This window comes from Hydractinia symbiolongicarpus, chromosome 2 (assembly GCF_029227915.1).
Source record: "Hydractinia symbiolongicarpus strain clone_291-10 chromosome 2, HSymV2.1, whole genome shotgun sequence".
NCBI classification, from domain to species: Eukaryota; Metazoa; Cnidaria; class Hydrozoa; order Anthoathecata; family Hydractiniidae; genus Hydractinia; species Hydractinia symbiolongicarpus.
The window spans coordinates 25,859,750-25,874,683 of record NC_079876.1 but is presented as its reverse complement, the minus strand read 5'-3'; the positions used below and the strand labels follow the sequence as shown (position 1 = coordinate 25,874,683).

Sequence of the window (14,934 nt, the reverse complement as noted above, 5' to 3'; positions counted from 1 at the left end):
CGGCGATAGAAAAGTTTTTTTAGATCACATTTTAAAAGTTTAAGAACGAAAAACGGTGATAGAATGGTTTTTTTAGATCACATTTTAAAAGTTTAAAAACGAAAAAAGGCAATAAAAATGTTTTTGAGATCGCATTTTAAAAGTTTAAAAACGAAAAACCGCTATAGAAAATGTTTTTTTGATCGTGTTTTAAAAATTTTAGACTCTTTCTTTGGTATTAAAATTTAAAACAAAATGTTCTCACAATGAGTGTGTTGATCTTTCCAGAACGTCAAAAGTTAGATTTTTAGATTTTTTCTTTCTTTGGTGTTAAAATTTAATTTGTTTTTGAGATCTTATCGCGAAGGGAAAAATCCCGAACGTAGGGTTGTTCTGTTTGCATTGCTAAACGTTGGTTTTTATAAAAAGAACTTTTAAAAGTTTTGCATTTTAAAAAATATGTTTCGATGATAAAGAAATATTACTAAAAGTGTTAAAAGTAGCATTAGTTTTCTTTAAAATATTTAGATCATTGGATTTGTTGTTTTTTAAAAGTGCTTGTGCATATATCGAGATTAAAATTGCGTTACTATAATTAGTTTCGTTGTTAAAAAAAATAAAAATTCAATGGCCTTTTTGCGTTTAATTTTTTCTAGCGCAGAGTATTGTTTATAAACAATGTTTCTTGCTATGCTTTTGTTTTTAGCATGAAGCAATTATTTTCGCGCAATTTGAAAGAAACCTGCTATCCTTTTTTTTTTAGAAAGGAAGCAATTATTTTTGCAAGTTGAGCGTACGCGTACGCTTACATTTGGACTGTACTGTACACCATAGACGTAAGGCTCAGGATATGATGTCATTGCCATCCATTTTTGCCAGTGAAATTAAAAAGGAACTAAGAAGGGTAAAATCATGGAATTAAGACATTCACGTAATTTGGAGAGTATCAGTAAGGCGACTCCAATTTAATTAGTTGTTCTACGGGCCCGACACAAAAACAAAAAAATAATAATATCAATAATAATATCAAGCAAAAAAGTATCAATAATATCAAGTATCAAAAAGTATCAATAATATCAAGCAAAAAAGTTTTTTTAAAAAAAAGAAAAATAACAAGTTCTCGTGAAAATATAATGAGCGTAGATAATTAATGATGTCATTTTTTTGTTGGTTGAACAACAAGGTGAATCAATAACGTTACTTTACTTAGGACCACTGTTGTTAAGGCCACTGAAAGTTGATTATTTGTTCATGGTAATTTGTTACGATATCACAAAAATAGTTACGTGATGAAACACAAGTTTTTAAATTTTTATGTGATTTATAACAAAAATTAGCTACTTTCGCTATAATAGTTATAATAGAAGCGTAAAACAAGGCAATTATTGTCGTAACACCCTCCATTATAATTAATACATATGTTTAAAATTACGCTAGCTAAACTGTAATACAGACGATACCATTTAGGAAAAAATAATTAAAACAAGATAGAATACGCTTGTCGTACACCCTCCTCCCTCCTCCTCAAAAAAAATAATTTTGCCGCTGCGAAAGACTTTAAATATTCTCAACTGAACAACCATAATCCGAAAAAGAATTTGCTCTTAAATTTAGATTTTCCTATAAAATTGTGCAAAAATCATTAAAAGAACACTAAAATTGTTTAATATTTTAAGTAGGAGAAGAATAACTTGCTGTATAATTTCGAAACAGCACAAGTATAACCTGCTGTAATACTTTTAAAACAATACAAGTATATTCTGTACAACTTTCAAAACAGCTCAAGAATAATTCTTACTGTATAACTTTTAAAAACAAGTTTTTGAGAATGCAAGTATTTTTATCTTCTCACCTTGAGAACTAGTTACATATTTTTTAGTGAGACAAATTATTATTATTTTTTCTTCGCAACTAAAAAATATAAACTGCGTGCGTTATGCAAAAATACATAGAAAAAAAAACGGTTGTCCTAACACCCTCCTCCATTGTTATTTTTATTATTTTTTTTGTTGTTCCGACCATACATTCTCGATAAAATTATTTTTATCTTGCCGATCGACCATAAGCTACTATCAAAATTCGCCCGTAGAATAAGTAATTGGAGTTGCCTAACTGGAAATAATAACTGGAATTGGTTTTACATAACTGTCAACTCTATTCTCAAATCTGTGTTAACTTTATTCAATTTTTTTAATAAATTTCAACAAAAATGATCAACATATTTACATTCAGTATCAAAGTTTATGTGAACATGCCAATTTTTATGTTCATTAAGTACAACTTCCTCTGTTAGTAGCCAAACTTTAGATGTTTCATGAAGAAATGACTACACAAATCACTAACAGTCAAACTGCTGTATAATTTTAAAAACAGTAAATTACTATAAATCCTGTTGTAAGAATCATGTTATTTTTGCTGTAAATCCAAATATGCCACTTGTTTTTCCCAAAGGTTTTTTGTTACCTCTTTCAAATTGTTAGGATGTTAACCGTATCCAAGATTGAATTTATTCCTCTCTTTTTATTTTGAGAATGCCTGTATTGGGGGCATGCTGGGGCAAATTTTAACTCACTCGTTGTCTATTCAACGAGTGAGTTGAAAACAAGATCATCATCAGAACCCAAATCCCCAGTCTACGTCTAAAAAGAGGGGTTTTAACAAGATAAATTGTACAGTGAAATGTATCTCAGCATGCAAACTTTTTAACCAATCAAAACGCAATTTTTAGTGTTTTATTCTAAGAATAACTTTTTACTGGTAATTGAGTTGTTGTGAACATATACTATATCTCCTTTGTACAATTGAGTTGTTTTCCTAGGTTATAACAACAAATATGGAAGAAGTTTTAGATGAAGATTTCATGGATACCATCAGTGATATTTCTACAGATTCATTCCAGGAAAGTCCTAATACCAAAACTGGACTAATCCAATTTTCAAAGTATCCAAAGACTGTTCGGGATTATGCAGCTAAAGTTAGACAAATTGAAAGAAAAATAATGTTGGGGTATTTAACAGATACCGAAGAGGCTAAGCTTCGCAAAAGCAAGTATTTTTCGTTGCGGTTCGAAAAATTACTGAACTTATCTAGGGCTACCAAAAAGAGTAATTTGTATAAGTCTGTCACTGAAATATATTTAAATTCAATGATGATGGCAGACCTGCAAAAAAAAGCTGACGGTAGCCCAAACAACTTGCGACGAAAACTGCACACAAAAATCAACCATTTGAAGAGCCGTGAAAAAGCTGTCCAAGAAAAAATTCTTTCTGATATTATTACTCAGAATGATATAAACAGCTTCTTGAGAGATATGTATTTTGTTGTTAAATTTGGGGATAATTTAGCTCTTGATCACAATAATGTATATAAGGTATACTTATTCATGTTTGGTTTTCTTTTTCTCATATAAAATATTAAGAGTCTGTAGGTAATGGTCAAAATCATATCAGATCCGATTATTTTTTGTTTACTTTTGTCATTTATTATTTTTCAAGTTGGGTATTGTAGTTAGTTGAATGTTAAGGCAAGTGTGTAAAACAGAAGATGATTCAGGGTCTGAGCTAGCTTTTTAAGATAATTATGACAGAATTTGTAAATCATAAACCTAGTTTTATTAATGTTTTAATTCAGTTAAACCTAACGGATGTACATGGTGTACTTTTCCAAAAGATTTGCACAAGAAATTCTTAATATACCTTTCGTGTGAGCAGTTTACGTTAACTTAAACTTATGTTAACTTTACGTTAACAATATCTGTATATTGTTTCTTTAAACATTTGTTTTTCACACTCAATCCTTCTTTATATAAAATTTTCTGGATACTTCCAGTCTTTTTTTCATCACTTTCACAATGTATTAATTCAGTTTCGCTTAATAACCAACTAAATGTGCTAACATAGCTGAGCAATAAAACTGAAAGTAAACCTAACATGGTGTGCTGTGCTGCAATTAATTGCTCCAACGACTATGCCAAAATAAATCTAACAATAAGAAAATAGCAGATGTATGGATCGAAAGGATAAGCAGAACAGAGCTAACCAGACATGTTTATTTGTCCTCCAATCACTTCAAAAAAGATTTTTTTTAACACCTCCAACAAACATGATGCAAAATTTTTTGCCATCTAATAAGAAAAGCAGTGGTTGAAAGCTCATCAAGGGTGCAATACCAACAATATTCTCCTATGTATCAGTGATGAATATTCGCTTAGACACAGAGGTGGTGTAAGGTGAATAAATTTGATGTCTTTAGAACAACAGAGTTGCCACACCTCATTAGAATTTTAGAAAGTCTCTTCAAATCTCCTGTAAAAGTACATTTTTTAAAACTTTTTTCTTAAATTTCCTTAATGATAAATCAACCTGTTGCATCTTTGTATTTTTAAAATGCAACATTTGGACATAATTTATTTGTGTATCTGTTTTTTTTATGGAAAATTATGAAAATGTTTTGTGTCATCTTCTTAAAAAAAAGTTGGAAATTCTCATCAATATGCGCAAATCTTCTCAAATTAAACTCTCTAAAAGAGTGGCAAAGAGAATTACATTTTACTAAAAGGAAAAATAAATAAATTTTGTTGAAATTAAATTTTGCAAGCAAGTTCAATTTCACAAGAGTGAATTGCAAATACAGTGACAACTGACAGAAACTATGCTTTTTGAAAAGCCTTTTTTGAAATTTAGGCTTTTTATTAATATGGTAGAAATTAATAAAATCACAAATTTAACTTTCCGAAAATTTTATTCCCTTAAAATAAGTCATGAAGTATTTACCATGAATAAATTTTTGAGTTCCATAAAGCTCTCCCCAAAATTTGTTAAAACGTTGTTGACATTTGGGTTGGTTTCATGTTTAGATTCAAATCGCTCTTATCTTTTGACGGGGGTCAAAAGATAAGAGCGATTTGATAGAAAACCCATTAAACCGTAATGAACCAATTCTATATCTAATATTAGAACACAAACACGCCTCTTCTTCAACAGTCACATTATCGACAACCACGTGTAAAAATAAGTGTGTACAGGAAAAATTTCTCAAATTGAACAGAAAGGAAGAACAGCGAGTCTCTAATGTCTAACACAAAAGAATGAAAAACTAAAGAAGAAACTGGCATGGCTTTCTTCTTTTCAAACGAAAATTTTTTCTGCTGATGAATGCACAAGTTTTATTGAGAAGGAGAGTCATGAAATGAATGAAACCTCCAGTAATAAAAATGGTGTAAGTGTTAACCACGAAATGAAAAAAAAGGAGTATGAATAAGGGTGACCACTCTTTCGAGAACTACTGATATTCACAATCTTTTGTTTACATGAGTTGATTTTATAGGGAATTTTAAATTCTGCATGGAATGTTTCGGCTTTTAGAAAGAATTATTCCTGAGATCTAAACAATGAAAAAAACTTTTGACTTAAATTTTTTTAATTTCATTGAAGATCATTATACTTTAAATTTCATCATGACATCAAATGTTATTTATTTAAATGCTAGCAATCTGGAATTCTTGTTTTTTTGATTTTGATTTTTTGCACAAGTGTACTTTCTGCATCGTCAATTTAGTCATTGCGAATCATGTAGACCATATAGATATTTGGATTTTGTTTGTTGTTAATTTTATAGTTAGTAGTAGTATAAAATATGACATCATCACGAATTGACTGGAACAGGTATTTAAATAATTTGAAAGACCTGGAATTTACAAATGACAAGATCCATGTTGTCATTTTTAACTCTGTTATTAGTTTAGCGAGGTTGCAAAAATTTATGTTTGAATGTAGAATTCCAGAGTTTGTTCGTGCCTTAATAGATGGAGGAGGGGTTTGGAGTTTTGATGAAATACCACAGGAGTTATACGAGTTAAAGGACATGCAAGAAGTGAGTTTTACTTCGCTGAATGTTAATAAACAGCTTCGATTAAATCGCTTAATAATGTCCCTTGAGCATATTTTGCTGCATCATCTGAAGCAAGTGGAGTCGTCCATTTATGCAGATGTCAATTCGTTGCACAAACTTCGCGATTTACTGATGCAATTTCCGAATCATGCTGTTGTTAAACAACAGGCAAAAAATATTGAAGCAAATACCAAAAGGTGGAATTATTTTGCACCACTGGTACCTATTTTAGAAGAGTCAGCCCATGCTGTTCGTTGTTGTTTCAGTAAGAAAGTGTTAGATGGATTTGTTCAGGTAGCAAGTGAAGAAGGTAGCAAAGTGAGAATAGAAGTTAGTTTGTTATAAAAGTATCTTATTTTTTAATATCTTTTTATTCTTTTAATTTTAATTTTATTATCTTTTACAGCCAGAGCATGTAGGTATAGGGGAACAAGGACATGAAACGGTGGTATGTGATTACTGCCAGTCTAGCGTAGAGAAAAATCGCTTTGGTCAACGAGAAGAACTACTTATTTGCAAAGACTGCGGTAACAAAGGTTTGTCATTATTAAAAAAAAAACCTCCTTACTGTTCTGTTTTATTTTTTTTATTTTTATTATTATAAAAAAACTTGTATAAAAATTGTTTTAGCACATCCTTCATGTCTCAACTACTTGCCCGAACTCGTTGAGCAAATTCGAGCTGACGATTCATGGCAGTGTATCGATTGCAAAGCTTGTGTGATTTGCAATGGTACTGGTGATCCAGTAAGAACACTTTTTTTGTTCTGAATTAAGTTTCTTGCAATAATAAAGAATAATGCTTTACATGGTTTTTGTGAAAAATCTCAACCTTTTTAATTTGAATTTGTTCACATTGGCAAAAAAATGTTAACGTAATAATGTTATTTGCCTACCTTAAACAATTCGGCATTCAGACTAAGAAGTTTTATACTCCTGCAAATCTTAACATAAACTTTTCTGCAGTGTCCCAAAGATAAACATAAATTTTGTGGATATTAAAAATTTCCTAATTTTTAATCAAAAAATCTTAACATATGAATTATTTCATAAGAATTTCATAAGAATTTTTTTTGGATATTCCTGTTTTTTGCTTAAATCCAATCAAGTTTTAAAAATCGACTGTTTGAAAAAATAAGGTATTGCAGGGTTTAAAATTTATTAAAAATGTCCTAATTATTAATAAATAAATCTTAGTCAAAAATTACACGCAAAAAACAGCTAAAATCTTTGAGAAAATTCGATTTCTTGTTACCTGTACCACAACCTGACAGACTAATTCCCTTTATTTCTGTCAAAATTAACAAAATTTCCCACCTGCAAGATTAAAATTCCACGACTCAATTTCTCTCACACAAAAACTAAATCCCATGAACAATTGTTTGGATTAACTGTGGAATTTAATACCAAGAGCTTTGATATTAAATTTGGTATTTGTCCCCTTTACTTGAATTTGTTGTGGTTATTTTAGGATACTCTTTTGTTTTGTGATGCTTGTGATAAGGGATATCATATGCAATGCCATGCACCAAAGCTGGAAAAGATGCCTTCAGGTAATTCGATGCTATACATGATTTGATTGGTTAGTTTTTAGGAATACACGAGTTTCAGCTAACCATTGTTTAAATAAATCTTTCTTTTGTTACAACGCTCTTATTCAGGGTTCCCATGCCTTCTCATAACTCCTTAAATCTCCTCAAATTCAAACGTCTCATCAATTCTTCTCAATTTTTTTTGAAATTTAGGTTTTCTTTTTAATTATCCTTAAAAAAAATAAGATTTGGTTATTTTTTATATATGCTATTTTTTATATTATTCAATTTAAATCACCACAACTTGTGGTTGCTATGACTTGCAAACATTATTTTTTTTGTTGTGTTTGTATTTGGAGCAAAGCTTCTTAGTTATCTTTTGTAAGAAAATATTGAGATGCCAGACTCTGTGCTCCTTCATTTTTACAAGTGCAAGTATTTCCCCTCAAATCTCCTAATTTTTGTTAACGAAAGCTCCTCAAAAATCACAAAAATCTCCTCAAAAGTCCTCAAATCTTCTCAAATTTTGTTTTAAAAAAGAGTGGGAACCCTGTTATTAAGAATTGAAAAAAAGAAGCACACTATTATGAATTAAGAAGATTCAGACCATGAAGAAAAGTGAAAAATATTTCTTGCGAAATATTTTGAAAAGAAAAGTTCTTCACATATGTTTTAAGTAGAATTACTGGCAATAACCTTCTAAATTTTTATGCTGTGAGACTAATTATTTCTTCAAAAGATGAGAAAAAATTATAATGCCCATGGTCAAAGCCTTGTTACATTCACTCTGTTTACATCCTTTTTTTTTACAGAAAATGAGTTAACAACGTAAATTTCCGCATAAACTGTTTGATTAGATTTAAGCTAAAATGTTGTTTTTGAAACTCTTGTAAAACCGTGTTCACGTTTGCTATGATCACTAAGCTTGTTTTTAATAATATCTATAAAAAGAAAGTTTTGACTCTCCATTGAACATGGAGGTTTTACGCATTAATGCATTAAGCAACAGATCTTCTTCAAATATTTCTTTTCCCCTTTTTCGTAGGTAAATGGGCGTGTGCAAGTTGTGTTGAGAAGGGAAAGTCTGTTTCAACACCAAGTGGGACACAACAGCAACCGGTTTTTATAGTTGGTTCAGAAGTTAACTCCCATGCGAAGAAAAGTGTCACAGGGAATGGAGAGAAGTTGCTATCTACTGTACCAGTGCAGAAAATTGAACCCCAAATTGGTATTTAAATTTAGTTTTCGTAAAGTGGACGTATTTATGTGCAGTGGATAGATTGGATTTGTTTTTTTTTTGTAAAGTTTATCTGAAAAGGTAGTTATTGACATTCTAAGCCACAAAAACTGAGAATGATCCAATACTTTTATATTATATAAGAAACACATTTATAAAAAAAACGAAGCTAAATGATAGATACTCTCACCACCTAAGCTGTAATAGAACTCTTTCTTTAGAAATGTAAACGTATGAAACCGACGATCAGGCTCTGTACCTTTACCAAAACCTCCTTTAAATGTTTAGAAAGAGACTGAACCCCCAAAGAAAAGTGTAGTTTAACACTAGTCCAACAAGCTACTCGTTTACGCATGGAACAATTCCTTGATTGGGGTGAATAAACACGATAGATATTAGTATTTTTATCCCTTATTATTTCTCAGTTACCGTTTTACGTTATATGTCTAGAAATCTAATTTGTTGAAAGTCACGTGGCCTTTTAAGATCATATTTAAATGATGCGGATTCAGTTCGTTCCGAATTCAGTTTATTTTGAAACAATATTTGTAGCAGATAAACTATCTTATAGAAACATAGAAACTAAACGATTCCGTTTCTATCCTGAAACGAATCATATAAACAAAAGAAGCGAAACAGAGTGACAAATTTTAAAAAGTAAACAAACTTCTCTTAAACTTATTTAATGAGACTTTTGGAAGAAGAGATCAAAAAATCATTGCTGACGTCATCATTTTTTTAAAAAAATGGCTCTTTCGATTTTCCCTGATTTGTTTAGCTTATAGATTTATAGTTTAAAGGCCATTGGTCTGGGTTTTTTCCAACTAAATTCCTAGCCATCTATCTAGAAATTAAATTAATGGGGTTGTAGAATATCCCCACTCACCCACCACGTCCACACTCACCCCCTTAGAATTTAAATATTTTACTTAGCTTGTTATCTATCAGCAATATATGAACATGTCATATAAAGTGTCACCCTTCTTATAATTATTAAGTGCACATGGTAATACCGAAATACTTTAAAACGAATCATAAAATAACAAAGTTTCACCTCGATAAAGAAGTTACACAGAGCTTATATGTTAATAGTGTGAAGGAATTAAAAGTTTAAAAAAGATCTATATTATATTACTTTTAGCCTTATTTTTAACAGACTCATCAAATTTGACAGAGAAATAAAATGATTCTAAGCTATATGACATCCTTTGACTAAAAAAAAAAGAAAAAACGTAAAGAATGATAAAAAAAATAAAAAAGCACATCTTAAACTTAAATAGTCGTAAACTCTCTGGAAATTTATAAATTTTTTGTAAATTAAATTTTCTTATTATAATAAAGCTCATCTGAAATTTTTCCATAATTTTACTGCCAATTTAATAAATCAATTCTGATATAATGTGTAGCCCCCTTTTTCTTTTTAGCAAAGACCAAGGCAGCTATGGTGCCACAGCCTGTTTTATCAGTGCATCAACCTGGCGCGGTGTATCATCCGACAGGTGTAACCTTCACACAGCCACCCATTGTATCACCTGTTGCTATTCCACCTGTACAACAGATACCCCTAAATCAGCCTCAAATGATTCCAGTCAATTACGCTGTTCTTCCAAATACTTCCACACCTCCAGCACAAACAGTTCTTGGTCGAGGTGTTCATAATAATCTCACCCATATCTTAAATCCAAAACTACCGTTGCCAGGTACGCATTTGTTGTAATCTGGGTTTTTGTTTACTACACCTATTTGACTACCGTATTATAAAAATTTTAGGACTTTTAGGGGGCGTTAATAAGAGAGGGGCGTTAAAAAAATATTTTTTACAAAAAATATTTTTTTTATATATTCTCAATATTTACAAGGTCATTTTCTTCTTCATCAAAGTCAATTAAATTATTTTCAATATTGGCATCTTCAACGTCCGAATCAGTTTGCTCAAAGGGGTTTTTTAATAAACGTCCCCTTTCATCACACTAGGGGCATTTATTAAAAAGGGCGTTTAAAAGAGAGGGGGCGTTTATTTGAGAAAAGATTGAAAAATATAAAAAGTAATTTGTCAATGACTGAGTTCCTGTTAAAATAATTTTAAGGGTATAACACAGGATGTGGCCCTAAAAAATGTGAGAAAACTAGGTTGGACCCCAAAAGGTATATTTCTTATTATAAAAAGACGTGTTGTTTTATTACTGTTTTCTTCTAATAGCACTTGGTATTTGTGTTGCATGTTTTCAGACATATGTTGCTCATGTGTTTTCTTAAATGTATGTATCGCTTTTACGTATTGCTGATATGTGCTACTGATATATGTTCCTTTTTATGACCGTAACATTTATGAACAGACTCGTTGTACCATGTTCACACATTGCTGATAGCTGTTGTTACGAAACTGTTTTCGTTGCGGATAGGCCTCGCGTTCACACGGTTTCAAAGCTATCCGCTATGAGAAACTAAATGATTCCGTTCCGCTATTAGAAGTGAAATGAAATGATTCAACGCGTCATCCGGAACAAAAAGATTCAAGAATAAACACGATCTAAAACAAAGAGCTAAGCATTAAAACAGTTTATCAGATATTTGATTTCTGCATAAAGCGGAAGTCATACACTGCAAGCTTTCTATTAGGGACAGTGAAAACAAAAGAGATGGTTTCACATCATTCACATTATGATAAGTCAAGGAGAACATATTCTTTGTATATGTTTAAAATACGCATGCCGTATCGCAGATATACATTACTGATATATGTTGTTGATCTATATCGCTGATATATATTGCTGATATATGTTGCTGATGTATATCGCGGATATACATTACTGCAATATGTTGCTGATGTATATCGCTGATATATATTACTGGTATATGTTGCTAATATATATCCCTAATATATATTTCTGATGTATATCGCTGATATATATATATTCTCAACGTTACCAATATGTTGTATCTAGACGTACGGTCGTCGATACGTGAAGATGTATTACGAGCCTTACCTCCAGACGTTGCTGATTGGACAGTTCAAGATGTGGCTTATTACTTTAAATCTCATGGTTATATCTTGGAAAGCAAATTGCTTGAAGAGCAGGTATGCCTTCATTTTGGTTAAAATTCGCACGGAGTGTATTTGGAAATAGGCGAAATTTGCTTTGAATTACGTCCAGTTCTCCGAGAATTGTGTAGAAAAAAACGGCTTTAATTTCGTACAAAACGCTCGTTTGAACTTTTTTGTTGTCCGATAATTTAAGCGTCCGACAATTTAAGCATCCGAAAGGATGTAATTTTATATGAAAGACATACAAGAACAGATTCGAGTTAACGTCTTTTTGGTTATCTCTTTAATAATAGCCGTATTTTGTCTGTGTGTTCGCGAAAACCGCGTCCAGTAACGGAAACACAAAATTTTAAAAATGCGCACCAATACCAAATGCGATATATTTTTGTCCACTTTGTTGCGACGATTAAATTTAAAGGACGGGCGAACCGGCGGATTTCTCCACGGGCTATCGACTAGTCTATTATAATACCCGTATACGTCTGTCCGTCTGTCATGCAAAATCGTAGCTTAGCTGCGCAAGTAGCGAGACGCACGCAGTGCGGTATAAAAAGGACGGGCAAACCCGTGGATTTTTCCACGGGCTGACGACTAGTATTATGTAAAACACAAATGACTAATATGAAAAATCATAGAGTGGTTTTATAGTTTCTCAAATGAACAAGATCTTGAGGACGTATTTGAAGGTTAAGTAGGAGTGGAGTGACTTTTAATATTGTTTAGCAGGCTATTAACTTTTTTTGCATGTAAATATGGCTTGATGATCAAGAAATGTGTGTTAAAAGCTGGTCTTCTATCTTCTTAGAAGTTATAGGATACAAAAACGTCAGAAAATAAGGCAAAAAATCATTTATTTAAGGTGGGGTTGCAAGGGTACAAGGTCGAGTTGCAAGGGTACAAGGTGGTGCTGCAAGGGTACAAGGTCGAGTTGTAAGCGTACACAATCTTAGAAGGTTAATAACGATAAACATTGCTATGAAAGAATGAACAAACAAACTATTCAACTTAGCCACCCAGAACAAAATATTGTATCTTTGAATAATAAATATGAATTACAAAGTTTACGTTAAAAACATGTTTGAATAAAATGCTAAGCAAAAGGAATAAAACAACACAATGAACGATGCAAACACCAACTCGTCCCTGTGTTCCTCATGTGTTTCATGCAAAATAAACCGTACAAACACATACACGCCCCGAGATGCTTCTGTGAACAACGCAAAATGGAGAACCGGAAAAAATCCTATAGAACACGTCATATCTACTCAACAATGGGTGACCTGGGGAACGAAGCGTTAAGAACAACAAGTGTAATTCAACTGAACTAACTTCTAAACGATGGAAAGAAGTAGTAAACAAAAAACGTAGTAACCGTACAATGAACGAAGCATATGAACGACAGGCAAATAAATGCTTAAGACATATTTTTATAAGTCAACAAATACAAACAAAGTTAACAAGCACTATTTACTTAGATTAACATTGAAGTGGCCGCTATAAAATTCACAAGTAAAATGTTTTTATGTAAAAAGTATAAATCAATTCACAAACAGAAAAAACTAATTTAAATAATATCATCTCGTGCAAACCTTCGCATAACATATGAGTGTTTATAACATATGAGTCTTTTATAGGTACGTCCACAACTCTCGACTGTAGGCAGAAAAATGCAATTTTTAACGCACGCGCGGGAAAGCAAAAGTGACACATTGTTGCACATGATACAATTTCAACTTGCTTTCCTGTTTCTAATGTATCTTATCGGAAGACTAATGACAAAAAATCTTGTGAGCTTGAAAAACAAAAACAAGAAGGAGGAAAATCAGGAAACTAAGTTGACGAGGATGAAATTAATGTTGGTTAACAGACTTTTCTCCAATTTTCTCCCTGCCTAACTTATTCCCGGGTTTTTTTCTCTATTAAATAATAATATTTCTTTTGGTTTCAGGAGATCGATGGACGAGCGATGTTGTTAATGTCAAGAAACGACTGCTTGACCGGTCTACACATTAAACTTGGTCCAGCGTTAAAAATCTACCACATGCACATTCACAAGCTGCAAAAGAGAACAGAATTCCTTGGATAGAAATCAAGTAAACAACGGAATAAAATAAACAATGATATAAATAAACAATGGGATAAAATAAATGAAAGGTATCGAATCCCGAAATAAAATTTTCGTATCTTGTCGTGTGTGGTTGGACTGGTAGGCAAATGTCTTGCGTTTGAGATACCATGTTTGTTATCTCTATGGGTGTACATAGCAACGTATTTGATGTGGCTACGAGTAAATATAAATAAAGCAAATATGACCTTTGGTCTAGACTAGGATTAATAATTTCTTTATCGGATTTTGTGTCGTGCTTAGGATGTTCAATGAATACAAAACAAATATGTTGCAGTTAAATATTTCAAATATGTCATGTTGTTTGCTCGTTCATTTTATGTCGTATTTTGTCTCGATAGAATTTATTTTTTTATCTGAACAAACGAGTTGTTTAATCATCGTATGCAGTATATATCTTTTTTACAAGAAACACCACTTTGAGAGTCACGAGGCTGAGATTATTTGTACTTTTAACTGCTAAACACAGAAAATTTGAGGAAATTAAGAAAGTAAATCGATAGATTTAGAAGGTTTCTCTTATGCGTTTAACACAGAATGTGTATTGTGGGTAATTTTGACTGTGCGTTTGACTTTTTTTGTTTTTTATAAGTGTTAAATATTTCCACTATTTTCTTGATAATTGTAACACTTATTTTGATTCTTTTTCTTCCGCCGTTTCATTTGGCCAAATTTCGATGATACTAGAAAGCATAGACATAAGAAATACTCTTCTTAATGCATCTATGTTCATAGACAGAAATTTATTGTCGTGGAATTATTCTGGATATGGTGCCGTTTTGAGACAGAAAACCAAAAAAATATATTATCTTGGACAATAGCATTGTCTATAAGTAATTCATTTCTTTCTCACACAGGTACATCTTGTATGCTTAATTCGATTTATTACGTATATAAACGCAAAGATTCACAACATTGATAAGAAAAACAAACACGATTCTATCTGACCTATAAATATATGCTAGCTTAAGGCTAAATTCTGGTCCGTTAAAAGAATTTTAAATTCTACCTCGGGGTAATTTCGTAAACTTCACGCAACTGTGAAATTTCTGCGTGTAAATTGTCAAAGTATGCGCAATGTAGCTAACATATCGAACAGGAAGTTTTTTCTAAATTTTTTAAGTCAT

At 31.6% G+C, this 14,934-nt stretch overlaps 2 protein-coding genes across 2 annotated transcripts in view; both read left to right on the top strand.

The window, feature by feature from the left end:
• Positions 1 to 14,934, top strand: part of LOC130630379 (trimeric intracellular cation channel type 1B.1-like) — a 51,155-nt gene that overhangs the window by 34,253 nt on the left and 1,968 nt on the right. The gene's annotated exons all lie outside the window — the stretch shown is intronic.
• Positions 2,776 to 14,625, top strand: LOC130630372 (uncharacterized). Its single transcript, XM_057443848.1, has 8 exons — positions 2,776 to 3,349; positions 6,275 to 6,404; positions 6,499 to 6,614; positions 7,339 to 7,420; positions 8,445 to 8,627; positions 10,061 to 10,336; positions 11,582 to 11,715; positions 13,631 to 14,625. The coding sequence occupies exons 1-8, from the start codon at positions 2,813 to 2,815 to the stop codon at positions 13,766 to 13,768; spliced, it is 1,596 nt and encodes a 531-aa protein (XP_057299831.1). The 5' UTR covers positions 2,776 to 2,812; the 3' UTR covers positions 13,769 to 14,625.